The following is a 21,904-nucleotide window of genomic DNA, read 5'->3' on the forward strand; positions in this document are numbered from 1 at the left end:
CAGTAGTTAATTTGTGCTATAACAAACAATCACTTTCGATTTTTTAGTTGACTATAATTTAGCCCTGTGAACAAAATATTGGGCATTAATAGTATATTTCATTAAATATGAAATATACATTATCACTTGCTCAAGTTCAGCTAAATTTGTGACACTAACTTAAGCATGAGTGAACCCTCACTTATTGTCCACTGACATGGGAAGCTCTTAATAACTAATAATAATAACATTAGAGATTAGATTAAATACAAGTTCAGTTGTCAATATTTTTTATCCAAAAGGATAATTGATCTCAACATTTTCTCTGTATTGATTGAAATCTTATGCATTATTAAAATCTATATCAACATTTGTTTTGTTATACCACGCAGTGGCTGACAGCATTAGAGTAACAATAACATCATCATTCTGCATGCACTGATCTCAGTGAAAAGGAATCTGGACTGCAAAATAAAAATATTCAATGTAATCAATAATGCTTTCGAAATCTTCTCGCTACACCGTAGGTCGACTGAGAGCTCAAATCTCCCAGCAGCAATGATGTATCGGCCTGGCCAGGCGCCGTGCCACACCTTGTCCCCCCTATCCATGCATGCAGCTTTGCTTCCAGGCACCAGAGGGGGATTAGGGCTCTGTGAACCTCTGCCAGGCCTTCAGCGGATGTACAGCGGCAAATGGGAGCATGTTGAACGCGTTTGCTTTGATCCGAGCAGACTGTCGCGTTTAAAGAGAACTGTTTTTTTGGTACCGTCTATGTCAGCTTGCCGGTAATGGATCCACTATTTTCAACTGCCTTACATCCTTCAGCACCGCTGAGGTACGAAACCCTTCTGACATCATTTTTCCAAACCAGAGATGGGTTATATACATTGTCAGGGTTCGATGTGCATTTACGGGAGAAAGATAGAAATGTATAAAGATAGGACCAAACTTTCTATCATAACTTTCATCTGCATGTTCTGTCTTTTCTCAAGTGTGTTTTAAGAGTTCAGACTCAACTGCCTTGTGGAACTTCATACTCCCTGCAGGATGAATGCATGCTGAATTATTCTCTCAAGAAAGGCAAACAACTTCCAGGAACAATTTGAAAATCGTTCCCATATTCATATCCATCATCGCATTGTCTCTATATGAAAGAAGACATATAATGGAAAGGAATTGCTGGGTGTAGAAAGCAGACAGCTTTTTACAATGCAGAGTGGGCTCACCTACTTATGCATACACACCCACATAAAAGTCCTATTTTATGTACGAAACACTAAAAACAAGTGGCACATAAGCACTTGAGTGTCATGCAACTGGTTGTCCTGAAGCTTTTTAAAAGTGAACGAAGACAATGTTGGTCAGGACCAGTTTAAGTGCCCATAGACTCTGAGGTGACCAACATTTTAGAAAACCCCTATAGTGTCTAAAATATCTTGGTCAGAGCCTCACATTCTATTCTGTTGAAGGGGGCAATGTTAAGACAGCTCAGCCAAAGCACACTTTATTAAGGAATACAACACAATACAGTGAAGCAAAATTTGTCTTTTGAGATTTGATTTTATCAAATCTCAATAAGAGTACTGACTTCTAATGGGACTACTCAGCCTTTAGCCTAAGTCACTCCCATATTTGGTTAGGAATTATTCTAGCCTTAAAAACCTTGAGATGACCCCCTTTCTGCTACATCTGAGAGAAATTGTAGATCTCTTTTTTGGCATCTTATCCATAAAGACGTCAATGGTGACTGATCATGAGACATCAGGTAAGCTCAAAGGCCATGGCTACACTTTCATCTGACCTACTGTATGTTTAGGCACTTCCACATTAAGACTCTGCCATGCTGTGTAAGGCTACTTTCAGGCCTTTAATGACTTCTTTCCTTTCAAAACAAAAGATTAGTCAATTAATAGATATATTCCCCTTGACCCTCCTGGGGTGGAGCTGGGGGTGGGGGCTGATTAAAGACAGCTTTCTTCAGAGAAGTGGAAGTGGAGCAAGGAAACCTCAACCTGAAACCTCAGCAACAAGTATTTAGTTCAGAAACAGCTTATAAAGGATCTAAACATTACAACTGAGAAGGAAACAGATGAGTTGAGGATGGGTCAACTGCGACATTGATCACTGTCACAAAACTATTTTGACGTCAAAACAACACCTCCTGCACTGAAATTCTAATTCTCTAAACCAATCTTGACACAGAGGCTGCCGCTTCCTTAACATAAACATTATACATTTTATGGTGAAATACAGGGTTAAATGTTTCCGCTGAACGAGCCTGGACGAATGAGGTAGTCCTTTTATAATGCCTGAGCAGTGTTATTTGATGTTTTTCTGTGGGATGTTGAAACAGCTGAGTTACACAGTAGAGCGGCTAACTTGCTGCTTGGACATGTGTGTGGCGGTGAGGCGTGCGGTTTAGAGGTAGTTATTATAATAATACTCATGGAGGAGTAAGTACAGTACACGTCTGGGCTACGGTGATTCCATGGTTACTTATGTCAGAGCTGAAGGATGTCATGGCACTTGGGTGAATTGAACAGTCATAGCAGAAGGGGAAGAGTGTTCTTCTCTACTTACCATCGGACAAGCAGGCCATGTTCCAAGAAGTTCTTTAGGTTGGGTAAGGTTTGCTGCAGGTCTGGTGTGGTCAGGCCATGCTGATACCTCAACTGTGAGATAAAAACACAATGCAACACAACATTAATAACAGAGAAATTAGCACTCCAGTTTCCCCTTTCAAGAGCTCCTTACACGTGGCTGATCAGGTTCTTGGGGGGGGGGGGAATAGTGGACCACCTTGACTCTTTGGACCTGCTGCCAGAACACCTCTCCTTGAACAGTTGAACAATATCACAGCAGACCAACTCTTGACAAGAGAGTTTATTTAACCTACATTAGTAACAGCAGAGAGGCATCCCATCACACGTCCAGAAAATCTCCACGTCACTTCTGTCATCCATACGCCAGCTGACATTTGTTTTCCTTCAAGTGTGGTACCACCGGAATGATTTCAACTCGAAGACTGTCATTCATACTAACCGGGTGACATTCTTAAGCATGAGCTAGCTGTCTCACGTTACCATTCCCCCCTCGATTGATCAGTACTTCACCCTTGTGCAATGATGATGCCAAAACGTCTCCTTTTCTGACATTGACAAAGTAGGTTTCCTTACCAGCAAGCACTCAAACTAAATCATTTTTATGGTGTACTGTGGCTCCAGATGATGAAGTGTTCACGACTATTCACACCCAAATAAGAGCCTGGCTCCACTGCATACTTGAATGTGTGTTGAAGCATCGAGAGATTGGCATGTGTGTGTCTTGGAAACAACCAGTACAGGCACATAGTGATCCAAAGAAACCATCGCCACGATCGTATCAGTGCTGAGTTATCAAAAGCCTCTCAGACTGCGAGAGCCTCAGAAGGGTGGCGTATTAAAATCCAGGTGCTGATGAAACGGTCCAAAAACGTCAGAGAACAAGACAGATAGCCATTCATGACAGAATAAAAAAACGGGCTTCTGACCTAAGACCATGGCAAAAAGAGGCTTTAATGGAATTGGTTTTGAATCACATGGCCAAGATTTGACTTTTGGGGGCAAATACTAACTACAACGCATTTGACCAAATGTTTTCATACATAACATTACCGGACTGGAAGACACATGGTGGACGTGCTGGTTCATAAATTCTGACAGATGGAATATGGTGTGCAGCTCAAGCTGGAAGAGCTTTTCGATGGCAACTGACTACTGCGTCCCACACTGATGCAGAAGTCATACGTCTGCGTTGTTTGTTGACAGCACATGTTACAGCTTCTGGAGAATAGCCTCGCTGCCCACAAGTAGTACACGGTTTCTTTAATGTTTTCGGGGTAAAAACTACTTAGGGTGGACAGAAACTGAAGCCGAGTAGCTCATGGTTATTTATCTCAGACTCTTTTCAAACAAAAGGCTAAGAATGAATGGAGTAACCCTAATGTAGCTTAGTTGGGGGCACTTGTGGCCATCCCATGTGACTTACACTACTCATTGTGGGTCTATGTGAAATTTATTAAAACTGCAGCGAGGACACAGTGGCCCTACAGTTGACCTGAAATTCAACCAGCCAGACACAATTAATATTCATATACTCCTCTAGTCCTCCCTGGGGGAAATCTATGGTCAATCTTCCATAAAGAGCTCAGAGTAAATGTGTTTGGGTTCACAATGCTTCACCCTTCAAAGAAATTCATCTCAGATGTAAAGGGTCAAACTTAGAAGTATAATCCCCTCTCTTATCTGTTCTTGCAGTAGACAACTGAGGGACAGCAACATGATAGCAAAATGTTGCAAAGGCAGCTTGTGCCATCAAACCAGATGCCCGTCACACTAGATGAAAAGTGTTTTCATTTTTCTAAAACACGATGAGCCCTCGCAGGACATTTGTTAAAAGTGAAGCGGCTTATTGCGAAAAGCCCAGCATAAACAAGACTCAGAGAAATAACTGAACGTTTTCAAGTCAACATGCCACAAAAAAAAGATCCAACAATGCTTGGGACAGTGTGTCATTTCCAGTTTCCCTATCATGCATTGTGAGAGTAAATGCTGTGAGAGTCCTTTATGTGTGTGTGTGTGTGTAAGCATGCTTTTAAGCTGCCCACAGGCTTCTTTGTAATGGGGCAAAACAGATCGTGGTGAGAAATTCCCAAGGCTCATTGAGAATTGCTGTAAGGTCAGAGGACCTAGTTGTGGTTAGGGTGCAGTGGGGACAACTAGTGGTGATGTTTCATATAAAGAGAGTTGGTGAAACAAAGCCAGCATAGGGTCCTAATCGGTGACCACACTGTTGTTTGGCTACTTTTCTACTTTCCTCTTTCCCACTGTTCTTTGACTGAGCAGCACATTCGTAGATATGAGTGTTAAAGAGCTTAACACGAGTGTGCGCTACTAGTTTGCATTTGATAATATGGGAAATCCTCTACATCTATCACGCAGATAAAGAAACTGCAAATCTAACAGTGTATACAACATAGCCTGCAATTCCAGTGGAGCCACGACCACATGTAAACACAACAAAACTGAATAGAGTCGACAGTTTACAGTGCATGCCACCCATCACTTGGCAGAGCTGCTTGTTTTCCCTGAGCTCAGTAGAGTGGCTAAACAAACACAGAGAGGTTTATGCCACGTATTACTGTTTCCCTGAATTTGTCAGTCCTAATCACCCTCAGGTCGGCCCGGGAGTGTGGGAGGGCCGCTGGAAATCTTGAGCTTGATTGCATATGATATGAGGTGGGAGGGTGTGCCAGGTGATACGGGACTGACCCCCGGCCCTGACTTATTTACGTTTCCCGTGACACACATCACAGGTCCAGAATCGTCACCAAAATCGGGTAGAGGAAAGCGATGTGGGATGCTTTCATCAAGAGGGCTGCATTTCACGTGTCAAGAGGTTATTCGAAGGTCTCCAAATCATAGTATCCTTTCCATGCCTGTCCCGCATCCGCTGTGATTAATAATCGGCATGCCTGTACGCACTGGGGTAAATGGTTATTTCACAGGGTATAGAGGTTTTACATCCTCTCTGGGGAAGATAATCAGGCTCTCATTAGGTCATATGACAGCTTGTTATAGTACAACTAACCAGGAGTTCCTCCCTGCACCATCCCTGCGGTCAAACTGTGGATTGAAAACTTCAGCAGAGGCAGTAAACTTAACCCAGACATTAGCCTTCATGCGCAGAAATCATGTATAGCAGAGCTGCGGGAGATAACGTGTCACTGACAATAAATCTGAGAGGTGCCTCCTCATGTTAGAATGAGTGATTTGTGAATAACTTATACGCCTGTGAGTAAAAACCATGTAAAAGCAAGCAGTCTAACAAAAGCTAGGTGACTGGAAATGATTTAAAACTACACAGTTTGCATACATTTTGAAGGAATGATTCTCATTGCGCAACCTCGTGTCTCGTGAGGGCTTTTTGATAGCGTGGGGGTTTGCAAAATGGAGGTAAGACCTCGGAATGGCCTCCACTTAGCACAGTGGAGAAATGCTGACCCCATACAAAACAGCCCGGAGCCTCACATCCCCAGGTGGTTCAGGAAAGACAATCCTTAAAACTAGGGGCGACAGAGCCTTCTCCCTCAGATCATCATTGACGATTAAAAACTCATTTTTCTAGACCAACATTTTTGCACATAAACTGTGTAGTTTTCCTACTTCTTCTTTTGCTGAGTAGTATTCCAGCTACATTCATGCTGTAAGGCATGCATACATGCCCAATTCTTTGCAGGGTCTTATTCAACTTCTGCTTTGTCTGTATATCAGTTTCCCTCTCAGTATAACAGTGACAAATGGACATATGCCTTAACTGTTTTCATTGAAGTGTGTTGACTGTATCTCCGTCAGTCAGCATTCAGGGGCTACAAATATAGCTAACCACCACCACGATTTGTCTGAAGTGCTTCGGGTGTCTTGAAATGTGCTTTTAAATGTAAGACATGTAAGCGATTTACCCAAGTGCTAAAAGCATAAAAAACCCAACAGAACACATATTGGATTTCTGCTCTATTAAACGAAAAATTGTGACCTTTTGCAAGGTCAGGAGTCAGCATGTGTATTGTCTTAAAGACAAAACAAAGGCAATGAAAAAGGCAAAACAAAAGGCAGAGGCATTCCAAAATAAACCTTGAGCCTGGAACTCATCTCTACTTTGGTGGACATTCTAGCTCCAGCAGCCGTTTCAAGAATTCCCACAGCCAAAAGCTAAACCATAATTTCAAACTTTGAAGGTCAACATGAGCATTAATACATAATAAAATATTTGTAAAGGACTTTGTGGACAAAGGAATGTGTTACGACTGACGATAACAAGACGCTTCCTGGACTGTGAACGCACCCCAAACCACAATTTGGTATTTTAATCTTAATTATTAAGTAAAAGAAATGTCATTCTTTTGGTCTAACCTTCAGCAAATCCAAACATAATTCCATCCTGGATCCTTCTAGCTGAGTGGTGGATTTGAAATAGTTGATTATGTTTGCTAGAATGTGGTACATGTATGATTCCCGACATCTGGACTGATCTGGGTCTTTGTTAAACTCCCTGAGCGACGCTCTCATTCACCCCCTAAATAACTTCAACAGCTATGCAGTCCAGCGGGCCCAGACCAAGCGGCTGCAGATGGAAAGCTCAGCATCATATTGATGAAAGTCATGGAAATAACCTGCGTGACAAACATTAGAATATGTTATACGGTTTGTTTGTTTTTGATATAAATGTATCGAAATGAACATTTTCAAGCTGCCAATAACAGAGGAATCTGGGATCACATGGTGCAATCAGTGGCGGAGACGTCAACAATCGCGTGGTGTAGTGTCCATTAATCATTGCAGTCTTTCGTGTGTCGCGATAAATATACAAACCAGGGATGAAAAGTTGTTTGAGTCGAGCTGGGGTCATATAATTTATTCACAACAGGAATTCATTTTTCTTCCTCTAAGAATAGTTTTTTTGGCCTTGAATATGTGGTCACAGTCATCACGGCGGAGACTCTGCGCTGGCATGAGAATCAAGATTCATAAATACCAGCCAATTTTGTTTACCAGAGAAAATATCTGCCCGTCAGATGTGATTTTAGCGAGTTGTTTCAATAGCACGTCTTGAGGAGACCTGTTTGCATGCAGGCGGATTTTGAATTTGTTGATAATAAAGTTGATCATGAAACCACTCGGTAAAAAACAGACAAACATTAGACAGATAAGTAAGAAAGCTAAACTAAACTAAGAAGAAGGATGGAACACGACAAAGTATTTCTTCAAAGAAATAAATAAAAATAATAAAAAAAAAACAGATGATGCTTCAGAAATCCAGCCGTCTAAAGGTAGGAACTTTCACTTCGCTATAGGTATCAACACCTCCCAAAGATAAGATAAGGTTGTCGTGAATAAAGATTATGGTGTTTGACTAACCTGTTGACTTTAGCATCAGCCTTATCAGCGTGAGATGTTGCAAGAACCAGAATAAAGCTAAACTCACACATTTATGGGAACCATCTGACTGCTAATATTCTGACACTTACCAGTGAAATTCAATCGTCTTTGTACTTCCTTTCACATGTCTGACTTCTGCGCTCTATATAGTGTAATATTGACTACGTAACATTCCACGGCATTTCACAACCTTTAAGTCTGTAGCTCTTTTGTCTTAGCTCACCCCCTCGCCGCTTTATCAGAGATAATGCAATACAGGTGTGGTGTGTTCAGTGGGCCCAATTCTAATGCGGCCTTTATTTAAACCAGATTCGTCTGCCCCTTTACTAGCTGTTGCAGTTTACCGAGTATCAAGTTGCCGCCAAATTCAGTCAACAGATTTACATAATTACTGGAAAGGATGTGAGATGAATAGGAAATTCTGTTGGCGAGCCACCAGTGACAAGAGACTAGTGTTGAAACCTCTGACCTCAACCAGCCTGTCTGAAGCGAAACCCAGAGATATGATGTCAGTGTGTAATGAATTAGCAAGATACCTTCATCCTGGATCGCCAGGGCCACGTACACGCCTGTTAAACTACAAAGCAAATGACTGTGAAACGTTCCACTGACACCAACAGCAATAGTAGCTGTTGCCGATACCCGCTCTACCCCTCGGGGCTATTGACCCCTACCATTTTACATTGGTTACAAGATATTGCAGCTCAGTTACCAAACTCTGAGCTGGTTTTGAAGTCTAAACACCAAAGTCAACTTCCTGTTAGACGTGGTGGTATGTTCGGCCATCAATCCTCCATGACAGCTCGCCATAAGAATTCTTGATGTGCCTCATAGATATACTTGTCTTTGATTTGAGAACTCTTACTCACACCTTTCTTGTTTATTAGAAACAAACGTAGCAATTGAAGTGCTACATATTTACGCATAACATGCAATAGTTAAAGTAACTGACTGGTTGTTTTTTCAATTTAACAAAAACACTGAATATATTACCTTTAAGGTCTTTTGTTAAAAAATTAAAAGTTAAAAAAACAACTGTAGGACATCAACTGATTTCCTCTGGACGCTTTAAAAGGAAGAAACACAGTAAGAAAAAACAATAATAAAAATGACGAAAGGAATAAATAAGATATTACAGAGTGTAACCACCGACTGCAACTCAGTCCACACAATTACAGAGTGGGGGGTGAGGGACTCGTGTGAGCAATATATTTACTTCCTCCTAGCCAGCGCTCAATGAAACAGCAGCCTAAAGACATCTGAGACATCTGCCACCCACTGTCTTCAGACAGGGGGCGGGAGACACGTCAATGATTGACAGGTCCGCAGCATTGTTTTCTTATTTTTGCTGTTTTGTTGCTGTACTTGATGCCTGGTTGGTTTTACTTTTTTGTTTACTTACTTTTTTATTAAGCGTTGATTCATCTTTGCTCTCAGCTAATGCTGGTATTATCTTTTCATTCTGATTATTATCATTCCTTTTCAACAATAATACCAATAAAAAGTCTGAAAAGAATGATCAAAGGATGTGTTTTCTTTATTTCAGGATAGACATTTCATCCCGACTCCAAGGAAAATAGTAGTCTGCAAGAAGGAATAAGTTTCTGGGCAGGTGCTTGTCCCGGGTTAACTCTGCCAAAATTCTCTCTAACCCCTCAAATCCTTATAAATCTGAATATTTATTTTCATTTCCTCTCTTTTTTATTACTGAGATTTTCAATTAAAATAACTTTGAACTGGCGGACTCAGGGAAAACTTGGCTGTATTCCCCTCTCATCGGTCCAACTGAACTTTAAAGCATTACCAGTGCAGTTCTTTTGTGTTTTGCTACTTCTACTGCCTGTTTATCTTAACTATCTAGAAGCTTACAAGTGATTCAAAAAATATATATGAACCGAGGCTGCTTCTCTTCAGGCAGGACATAGAACTGATATAACTAAAAATCTGTGCCTCTAACATCGAGCAACACAGCACTTCTGACTTGGCCTCATGAAAGTGTTTCATCAATCTTGAATGCAAACCTGATGACAGTGAAATGGCTGCCTTTAATTCAACATACTGGCCGGCTACACGTCCTATCAAAACAGTAACCAGAGAACTGCAGATTAAAGCTCAGACTCCCAATATTTCACAAAGTTCAAAGGGATTTTCATCCAAATCCTGCTGCTACTCCACCAGGATAAAATATGCAGCACATAACTACTCTGTCAAGGAACTTCAGGTTGTTGAGGATAAAAGACAAGCAAACTTTCAGACGCCAACATGAAGTCGGATACGGGATCGCTGTGTCACACGTTATACGAGCGCTTTCAATCAGGACACACAGATTTGTTCGGCTTATTCTCAGACTCCGTGTCACTCTGCATTTATGCGTAAACAGGCCAGCGAAGAGTTATGGACATATGGAGTCAGAATCACACAGATCAACAGAGATGGGGGTTTGTAGAAATGATTTAAAGTCACAACCGGCTTCCCAAGGTCACTTGTAGAAACTAAGAAGGCATTACTCTTATACATTATACTTGGCTCACTTCTGACAGATATACCGCCAATATGCTAGACATATAAAAGACTTGCTAGATACAATTACAAGCTACAGCTTATTTTGATCCAGCAAAATCATACTTCATTAATGAAAATAGTATCTAGGCATCTATGTGTGTACAAAAGAGTGGTTAGACATCACGCAGTATTTAGTGCAGCCTCGGGTCACCATGAGGTCCCTTGCCTGTATTTCTGTGGCCCTCTTGAGGTCAGAGTAAAATCTAAAACTGACCATGACTGTCTCTCTCTGACAGCCTGAGGCAGAAACAAAAACAAAAAAAAATCCAGTTTCACTTGAAGATCTTCGGACTTGATAGCCCCATTTATTCCATTTATTTTTCTTTTCACTTTGAGTCTTTTCCTCACAGCATTATTAGTCATGCTGCGCTAAATCATATTACTGTGAACAAATTATTATTAAAATATTTGTTTTTCCTCAAAACCAAAAAGTCTATCGTATTGCTTAATTTCCTATCAATGTATTTACCATGTAAATCGAAAACCTTGACATGTTTCTGATTTAGCTCTTGAAAAAAAAAAAGTATAGAAATGAAACAAAACCCAATCAAGCTTTTTTTTATGATGTTATGATCACGTACAAAATGGTTTCACTCAATTGATTGACGTCATGTTCCATTTGGTGGTCAGTTCCTATTCATGATTTATTTACCACAGCAGGATTCATCACTATAAAAACACAACACACATCTTTAAACGCTACGCAAGTTTGACATTTTCACTCCAATATGCAAATAATAGCAACCACAGCACTTATAATAGAAATCATAATAATAACAGCCTCTAAATATTACGTATAGCATCAGTAAACGGCTAGTAGATATCTCTATTTGGATCAGGTTCTTTACTAATATTTTATCAAGCGATGAATGTATACAATATGAGGAGCGAATGTAAATACAGTAAAAAAGCTTTTCAAACAGACTTAAAAATAGAGCAGACCACCGTGCTGCAGTCCATTCATACTTAGCACCACAACTATAACAGTTATTAGAACAGAAAACATCTTAAAACATGCAGCTGCCGGGAGAGGAATGCGAACGCACTTGATTATATACCAGGGTCAAAGTTATATCCCTTCCTCCCGAGTCTCGCCTACAATGTTGTGACGGTTGTGAGGTTGAGCCTCCAAACACACATGCTGACATAATATAATTACAGTATGAGCACTTGTGTTTATGTTTGTAGTTGGGTGTCTACTGAACTTCGCTGAGGCACAGTTAGTGAAAAGCATCCTAATTGGTCCGAAAAAGTAAAGGTCAAAGCCTTGGCTGGCGCATGTTTCATGTGTTCCCATGGTTATGACAACAGAGGTGGCAGTCATTTGTCCACTTACAGAGAGACGTTTGGCGTCATTTTAGGGGAGTAACAACATGAGTAACATAGGAGTTTAAAAAACTTTTAATTTTATATATATATATATATATATATATATATATATATATATATACAATTAACAATAACATTTGTCAATATATTTTTGCACGTGAGAGAGTGTGTTTGTATGTTTTTTAATACAAAAATATCTTCAATATTCAGTGAAAAAACTGCAGACGCCATCCATGATATGAAAACATCAAAATTCCGTGAAGTTAACATCTAGCTGAATATGAATCACTGAAGTCTGGAATACAATAGACACCTAGTCATGTTCAACACATGATGATCATTTATATTTCAGTTGCAATGACATTGATTGTTGGGATGATTTTTTGCTACTGAAAGTGAAGATTTTTTTTTTTTTTTATTGAGCCATTGGATATCAACATTATATAGAATTATAGAAATTATATAGAATATAAATAGCTTAAATTTCCAACGTTTATTGAATATCCTCTCTTGTGAGACACTAATCCACTTAACAGTGAAGCCTTTATGCAGCCACCTTGACAAGAGTCTCAAGCTCATCGTTGGCGCTTCATTTATAAAAAGAAAGCTGTGGCTTGACGGTAGTGATGATAGCATGACAGTGGCGACACTCCCCCCCCCCATATTCAGTCGTCCAAACTGAGTAATGGAGACCCACATCGAGGGTGACATACAAACACCTTCTTAATGAGGTGAGACTCTCTTGTTGTTGAATACTGAAACGTACAGTGAAGTTTAACGAAATTAACTAAAGAAGAAAAGAATCTAGATTTGTGTGTGAGTGTGTGTGTGTGTGTGTTGTTGGATCAGGGCCACTGAAAAGAGTCAGTGCTAATCTCGATGAAAAGCTGCCGAGTTAAGAGGCCGTAATGAAACCCACATGGCACCAGGAGCAGCAGTGGAATCTGACGGAATGGCAGGAAGGCAGAAATTTTTAAATAGTGACCAGATGGGGACAGCATTGTTTTATTCACAGAGCTGTTTAATGTTATTGAGCCACGCAATGGCCGACGCTCATGATTGAATACCTCTACCCCCAAACATCCGTACGACAACACACACGGTTTGATGAATTAGCAAGAATAACACGTTTTTCTAAACTCGCTGACATAAAATATACTTGGTCTCTGCCCCCTGGATTCCTCTGACATGTTGGGCCCCAGAGTGAAGGTTGGCCCGCACCAAGTGATTCCTTTGTTTGTGTGCTTTGGTCTAATGTCACCCCACTTTACGAAAAGATACAGGTTGAACTTCAGTGCAGACGTTTTAACGAACAACGACATAGCTATGATCAAATGAGTCCATACGCAAGGAAGCAAATATACTTAGAATGCCGTCGACTGTCTGGCGGAGTTTCCCTTTCCCTTTATCTCCGGAGCACTTTCCTTTGTTCTGTCACCAGCTCTAAGTTTGGTTAACATTTTTGGACATTGCCATTGAAGGTCTTTATGAATAATTGAAAGATGGGGGTGAAGGAACTTTAGTAAAAAGTAAAAAAAAGAAAAAAAGAAAAAAAACAAAGGGGCAAACTCTGAACAAGCAGATATTGGCGGCGACTTCTTACCGGCTGGAAAAAGCAGAGGTGCTATCAAGCAAATGATGTAGCAGACCAGACAATGCACTTTCTAAACAGTTTGAAAAATCCAGTGTTTAATTGCCTCGAACCGAGTGAAGAGGATGTGCTCATCTGTGATCACTTGAATTAAAGATGAGATGTTTAACACGATCAAAGCAGGAAGAAGTACCACTGGCTCATGGTTTAAAGACCCGAACGTTTATTATTATATTAAGCATTTAAACACATTACATCAATGACTTTCAAGGGGCCAAACGGTCTATCTCTTTTTTTTCTCTGTAACATCTGCTTTGGTAACAGCTCACGCACGATTGGACTGACCTGAAAAAACACATTAACACCACCTGATGGTGAATCATCTGAGAACGTTTTTGAGGCACATTTTTTCTGACCAGATAAAGCGTGATGAATCGGTGCAATGGTGGTGAGAAAGAGATGCACATTCAGTGTTGAACTCGTGTACAAAGAGAGGGCGATAAAATTGTTGTTGGAGCTGAGAAGTCTATATGCAGTTTCAATAATACCATATTAAATGAGTAGCCATGATCGATGCTTAACAATTTACATGAAAAGCAATGGCTATTTTACAACATTCAGAGTGCGCTCACACAAGACTTGCTGACTGACCATTTACTTGTGGTGAGTGGGGGCAGCCCCTCTGTCATTATTTTTGCTGTGAAACGCAAACCACTAAACGTGGAAACTCACATTTATCACACAAATTTGAGTGTTTCATAAAATAATAAGTGGCTCCCCGAAGGAATGCCAATTAAACTCCGGAGTTCAGGCGTGAAAGGAGTGGGCCGCAGGTTTCGCTGCATACAAAAAAAACAGTGGAAGTAGACCAAGACAGCTCATGAATTTCACTCCCAAGTGGAAATAGATATTGAAAAATATAAAACACCGGCCATGGTTTTGTCACAGCAGAAACCACCAATTCAGAGTGGTCATTAACAAAACTACTAAATAGTTCTGAAAAATACAGACTTTCTTGTTACTAAAAGGAACTCAGAAAAAAACTTGGAGAACAAGTTGAAGCCACAAAAAAATGTACTTATTGAGGGCCTGTTTTGGTTAACGGGTAGCATCAAAGAGAGTATTCAAACAACTATAGGCGTGGGGAAAAAGGTTTCTCTTAAAGACCGTAGAGTTCACTGCAGTATGTGTAGTTCATGACCAACAATAAGGGAATGTTCTCTTTCTCCTGGTCTCCTGAGCTCTGAGTTTGTGAAACGGATCGATTGCTAATAATGATTTACATGCTATTGTTGTTTTGATCTAGATACACTTAAGAGATGCAGACCAGAAGCAGGTCATGATGGATGGGCATGCTGGTGATGAAGGCACCCAAAAAACACAGAGATAATATTACCATGAGCATAGTTAAACATCTATTTAACTTACAGTAAAATGTTCTTTTTGTACAGTACCAATGGAGGGAAGTGAGGATTCAATCGGGCTGCCATCTCCCCTAATACTTCGTGGAGGATTCGGAAGCCAACAGCATTCTGTAGGCAAACTCCACAGATGAAGTAAGCTCACTTATTCGATACAACTTATCTTCACAATCCATCTACTTTCTCTGTTAAGTGTTACAGTGACGAAAAGGGGGGCTACTATGTGGACTTGGCACCAGGAATCCCATTGAAAAGTTTGTCAAAACAGTACCTCCAAAATCAGAAACGCATGTTAGTATTTCAGAAAGATAAAGACACGGAATGTCAGTCGGTAAATGTAACGTTGTGATTACTTCCAGGCCTTGGTGATCTTAGAGTTGGTGGCCATGTCTGAGGAGCCGTGGTCGATGGTTCAGGCAAACAAACAGCATACAGTGGGCTGCATTATGTCTTCTGAACAGTGAGTGGAGTTTAAGAGGAGTTACAATCGGTTTTTGAGAGGAGGGTGAAATGTATTTTGGAACAAAGCGAAGTGAGTCATGAACCACAAGCCATCACACGAGTAAAAACACAACTAACAAAACCAGCAGACCAGCAGTGACTGTTGATAAAAACATCTTTCCTTTTACTCTGTATAGTCCTGATAGGTCCAATGACGTGAAAAAAAACAGTGTTGCTCTCACAACTCATCTACTTACCGTAAGCAGCTGGGCGACAACAGAATAGTTTAATTTGAGCCACGTTTTGCTGGTCTGAGTCAGTTCAATCGACAGTGTCTCGTACCACTGATGAACAACATTGTCCCATTTCCTCAGATTCACGTTTAGAACAATTGCTTCACAGCCATTTGTGAAAAAAATGTACACGTGCTAAAACGTAATTGCATGAAGCTAGCTAGTTTATAAAACATCTGCCAATGTAAATGAACCTCAGTAATGTACGATGGCGCAATAAAGCCTAGGTGATGGCTCTTTTCACAAAAGGACTGACTTCCACTCGTTCCCTGTTTCTGATTCACACACTCGCACAGAATAAACACACAACTGCTCAGTGGAATGTCAACTGTGGAAAAACTGAGTTCACATACTAACATGATCCAGTGTTTGTTTGACTTCAACAAGGAAATAGTATTTTCTGGACCACTTACATGCAGACTAAAAGATAGGGAATAAAAAAGGGGTTAATGGGAAAAGTGAAAATGTCTTCATCAACGCTGCCCTGACAGTTTTGTCTGAGGTGCAGAGAAACTGCACATGATTCGCTCTTCTGGGATCATATGGTTTTTATCGACACAAATTGTAATGAGCAGATGGCCGCAAAGGGACCGTGGCAAGTTTGTTCAACAGCTTTTTGGCTGAGCTTATTGGCTGTTAAAGGGACGGCTTTTTTTTTTCAAAGTTTTTTCAAAGTTTGAAAATGACGTAAGGAAAGGTTTTAGATATATTTTTTTCTTATTTTACATTATCCAAATACCATGACAAAATATGACCAGGACTCATTTAAAAAGGGTCAATGAAAACAACAAACAAAAAATATTTTAAAAGTACTTGATAAATATAGATAAATATTTAAAAGTAAACCAATCCAATTAAATACTTTTTTTTTTTCTTGAAATAAAATACTTTTTTAAATCCCTTGTTTAACTTTGAATGGTGTTTTCCAGAAAGCATCCCGAACCAGCTTCTGTTCCGTTTGCTCCCACCTCCATGAACCACTAAACACAGTGGGCTCCCATAAGTCCTGACCGTGTTTTATTGAGCCACAGTGGCCACTCTAAATGGCAGCAGGCCCTATGACGTACGCTCCAGACCACTAGGATGGCAATCTGCCTGCACATCATGGTGTGAAATTGCCCTGAGACGTGGTGGGGAGACTGTGGGCGACTTCCCTCAGAAATAAAGGTGAACTCAAAGCTGACCTATTTGGGCCGCAACAGATTTGCTGTTTTAATTCCTGTTACTTTGTTTCCTGTGCCTGAGGCCTACAAAATATGATACACAGTGCTTAGTGACTGAGAACTAATTGTAGCAGCCCCTACCTCTGAAAACAGAGATTTGGGGGCGCTTCCGTCATTTAATAAGAGCCACATGCACAACAAAACAGGTAGATCAACAGGAAATCGGAGAGGACCACATGCCACTGAAACAAAAAGCAGACAGTCTTCCTTCGACTTCCTCGGACTTAAACATATGAAGTCACTTCTCAGCAGAGAGACTCGGTAACACTTTAGATCGGGGGGCACTTATTAACTATTAAAGAATTAATTACTTGCTAATATAAGCTTAATACATGGTAATTGTGATGCCGTTTAGTGTGAACTTTCGGTGACTATTCCAAAGTAAAACCTAGTCAGTCTTAACAATCGATACTGTGAATATACAAATGATTCAGTAGTATATTTAGGGAGATACATTTCCTTCATCTAAAGTGTGACCAGAGAATGATATAGTCCAAAACTGACTTTTATTTCTGAATATCAATCCCTTCCTGATGACCATTTGAACACCAGCTAAACATAATGCTGAGACAGTTATTGCTGGGAAGAAAAAAATATGGAACAAAAATGCCTTAAAAAAAGTTAACAGATTTTAATTCCCCACACTAACACTGCACAAAAAAAACTCCTCTTCAAACCAATGAAGGAACACAGAGCTATGTAGCCATCTGACAGCTATGATGTTCTGAGCAGCCTCTCCATCCCTTCCTTTAGCCTCGTGACTTGAGAGCTAATAAAAACAAACTTCTCCTTGCCACTTCAAAGCAGAGTCGACCTACTGTGCCCCTGATCCTTTGCCAGCTTCCCGGGTATCACTTTCAAACGAAGCTACACGGGGCAATTTAATAAGAGATGAACGACTAATGTCTCCCACCCAGACTCCAGTCACTCAACGAAGCGGCCAATCAGCAATCGACAGGTCGGCTGTGAAGAACCAGACCTCTGGTTCACATCACAGACCTTGATGTAAGACAGAGTAAGAAGGCGCCACGCCTCCTTGAGCATAAACTTTAACAGCCAATGTAGAAATCAGAGCATCAGGGCTTGACTAAACGCTATGGGTAAAACTTCAGGGGAGTTTGCTGAAAAATAAGTGAAAGAAAGTTGAGGTGGAGCAGAAAAAAACTAGTTATTCAGTGGTGCGACAAAAGCTTGCAAATAAGTGGCTTAAAACTTATTCAGGAAAAAGAGAGCTTCTTTCTTGGTGAATGAAATATGTATATGAGTCTGTCTTTTTCCAAAAACAGTATGAAATCGTAATTTTTCCGAGGGGGAAGACTTGAAGATTTATTTGGAACAATTCGGCTACACCAGAGAGCAGTTGTCTTGAATTCCCATATTGCATGTGCGCTGCAAAATCCAAGAAGTGGATGACTCGCAGGAGTAAACACTTTAATGCGGTGTGTAGAATTCGACCAAACACTGCACAGGAAGGTTCCTTTTCATGGCGGGTTTGAATATATTGACTGTGAAATGTTTAGCATTTCATGTGTTTTGAAACAACCATCTATTATTGCTCTCATATGGAGCCGGACTATGCATGTAAGATTGTTTAAATGTTTGAAGTCAACCTGATAACTCATCCTTCACGAGGATGTGGAAGCACACATGGGATGCATAACACTGCCCAGAATGAGAGCTAAAGTTTCATACAGCCCAACACTGATGCTCCACCAGACTGTGTCAAAACCAGTCTCTCGCTTTCCTCAGTTAAAACACAGAAATAAGAAAAAGATGTCTTGCACATTATGAACGTATAAATCATTGTGTAGGAGGGAGACAAAAATCCCCAATCCAAGTATGAATCATTCAACATGCAGCTGCAGGGTGGACAAACAGAATGTTTATGACAAATTGATTAAAATACACATTTTTTGGTTAATGTATGCTTCAGAGATGCATCAGGTTTTGTAACTCTTACTGACTGATTCCCTGACAGTAAGACACTTTTCTGATGGAATGGGCTGCTTTTAAGATACTTTTTCATACTTATTGAAATAATATTGGTATTTAACAAAAGGACGTCATATTAAATCTGTTGAAACTAGATATTGAATACTGTTATATGTAAGGGCAACATAAAAATATACTCGCAGAGAAGAATATTTTCATGTATTTTTATTCTCTCTCACGGGTCATTGGCGTATATTTTATAAACAATGACACGTTCCAACATTTCTCTAGTATATAAATATTATTTATGTCCGCTTCAGTTAGACTTATAACAAAGAAAAACTTGGACCTTGCCAGATCACCTTTGACCCGGCACATGGCCAAACTTGACTCAATGTAGCTTTCATTGCACGGATTAATCTCCTCTGATGTAACCACCTGCACCGCAGCTGGCGGTCACATCTGGCTTAATATGGCTCATTTAAATTACCCATAGGTTGTGTGGACACTGGTGAAAACACCCTGCTGTCTCTTACAGCCTGGACCTCATTATTCAAGTTTGTTGAACTAGTTCGCTTTGAAGAGACAGGTAACAGTTTTTAGATGCTGGCAAAAGTTTTGAATCTTAACACACTGGGTATTATTTTAAGGTGCACATTTTGCTCCTTAAGCTTAAGCTTATAAAAGTTTGGTGTTCAGATCTATTGGATGATGGATGGTTTTAATAATCGTGGACAGAAGCAGCATTTCGAAACCCTGCTTTGATGATGACAGCATCTCCCTATCACTATCATCACATGACCCTGCCTCTTAAGCCAAGCTGCCAATGCAATTTTAATCCGTCAAAAAAACTTCAATCAAACCACTTGAATATTTATGAAGCTATTTAGAATAGCTATTCCTCTTGGATCGTGGTCTGGACCAAATCAGAATTGCATAACCAATTCAGTATCCACCACAGCTCACATCATGCCAGCGGCGAAAACCGTGCATATAGATCACACAGGAATTTCATTTAAAACAATTGCTACATTCTGGATCATTAATATTTTTATAACATTCTTTGCTTGGGTTTAGTGCAATATGGCCAGCGGGGGGGAGTTCGGGTCAGTTGAAGGCGAGTCAAAGGGGTACATTCTTGTGAGCACATGTGAGCAATCAAACGCATGTTTGTGAACCCATTATTGACAGTTCCTGTGGTTCAATAAAACCCTGGTCATAACCCGGTTGTATATCCAAACCCAAATGTGACCTTCTGCTCGAGTGAGGAATGCGATTTGCACTCCAATTAATGGATGGATTTTAAACCTCATTTAGTACAAAGGTATTTTATTCAACCGCTAGATGGCAAGACAAATCATAAAAAGAATGGAATGGAATGCAATATTGAAGTAAAAAAGTGTGTGCAAAAGATCCAGGGGTGAACAGGAGTTACCTAGGTCAGCACATTTGGAGCACTTCAGTGAACACAGATAAGTGAGAAGTTCAATCCTCCCCTCGGGTGTAGGTGTTAAGCAGTGCTTGATTAGCTGCCAGTAAATATATTATGGCCGCCGTTACATCCTTTCAGAAGAATTTAGAGCAAGAACGTAACCAAAGGCAACACGGCAGAAGCAATGCATCCCAAACGGATTGCTTCTAGATTGTGCCGAGACATCCTCGCATGTCAAGGCAGTGGCTTATTAAATAGCTTTGGTTGCACACACAAGAGTTAGTAAAGCACGTAGAAAAATCTTAGAATGTGTTTTACCTGGGCGATGTTCTTGTTGAGCAAGTAGACGCCATATTCAAAATGAAACCGCTCTCCTCTGGGGTATAAAGGAAATCTGTGAGAGGAAAAAAGAAATTTGGCATTAGTCGGGACTGACTGCGTTTGGTCTTATAAGCATTGATTCTTAAGCATAGTCTCTGTGAAAGTATGAGCAAGAATGTTGAAAATAAACAAGGTTTTTTAGAGAGTTCTTTTACTTTGAAGGGTTAAAGCGGCTGAAGATTCTTCCTGTTTTGGTAGCTGGCTGTGTTCACAGATGTCACCAATGCTGGAGAAGCTAGATCAAGGCCTATCATGCCTGCCCACTGACACCACCTCTGTGCTAAACTGAAATATCAAACAGAAGCGGAGGCGTCCAAACAGTCTGTCTGTCCGCTGCTTCTGAAGAACAAAGGCGATTGTGCGAAATTCAGTACGGTGCCAGGCAGTAATCTGAGGCTGGACTGTAAAATTCGCTGTAATATTTGGACTGCAATAAGATTAAATGCAGTGTATTTATAATTTATAAAACTTTTATAAAAGATTTGCAGTGAACCGTTTCTTGTATTAACAAGAATTGATCTGAGTCTATATTTGCATCACATACTTCCATTCTCATACATTTTTCACCCCAAACGCTGTCCAATCGTATTATTTGGATTGTAGAGGAAAATCTAATAAATTTAAGCAGAAGCAGACACACTGAGGGGCACTGAGTGAAAAGCTGACTGAAAATATTATTCTTAGGTGATGACATGATCAGGAAGTCTCAAAACTTGTAAAACTCAGATGAAAGTAGGAGCAACATATTGAAGAATTGTTCATCAAAATAGGCGTTCAGAATTTAACTGCTAGCTCCCCTCATAAAGGTTCAGATCCAAGAGTATTTTATTACATTTCACACTGTTCTTATTGATCTTTTAATAACATTATTACCTTTAAGACACTACCAGATACACATATTGCAAAATAGTTGATCACAACTCCAACAACAAATGCATGCTCGTGCCACATAACTTAAAAATGGGGATGCAGTGAAACTAGTCCAGGAGTAGGTTTCCAGTGCTGATTCTAGGGCACCTTTCAGCAAAACAGGTAAAAACTAGGGTTGGGACTTTAAGATAAGAATTAATTACAGGCAAAAATAAGAAGAATAAGTGATCCAAGTAACAGATTTATCAGGTACCAACAGTCTTCCACAGGAAACATTTTTTTCAGAGCACCAATTCCAGGTGCTGGAAAAGCTTACAAGTACAGATTCCACTTAAAATTGTAAACTCTGGTGTCAAATATTGAAATGTGATGACCGCAAATAACTTATTCGTGATTAAGGCAATTTCTTATGCAAGTGTGCAAGTACACCACATTGTACTGTGCCCTTGGTGACAAATGAGCATGCAACTG

The 21,904-nt window shown here is 40.2% G+C and overlaps 1 protein-coding gene across 1 annotated transcript in view; it reads right to left on the reverse strand.

The window, feature by feature from the left end:
* uvrag (UV radiation resistance associated gene) overlaps positions 1 to 21,904 on the reverse strand; it is a 59,126-nt gene that overhangs the window by 5,305 nt on the left and 31,917 nt on the right. Inside the window, exons 13-14 of the mRNA XM_053846797.1 lie at positions 20,501 to 20,576; positions 2,563 to 2,654 (exon numbers count right to left, since the gene is read on the reverse strand). Coding sequence (XP_053702772.1) covers positions 2,563 to 2,654; positions 20,501 to 20,576 — 168 coding nt within the window. The remainder of the gene's footprint in view (positions 1 to 2,562; positions 2,655 to 20,500; positions 20,577 to 21,904) is intronic.

Source organism: Synchiropus splendidus, chromosome 17, assembly GCF_027744825.2.
Source record: "Synchiropus splendidus isolate RoL2022-P1 chromosome 17, RoL_Sspl_1.0, whole genome shotgun sequence".
Lineage (NCBI taxonomy): Eukaryota > Metazoa > Chordata > Actinopteri > Syngnathiformes > Callionymidae > Synchiropus > Synchiropus splendidus.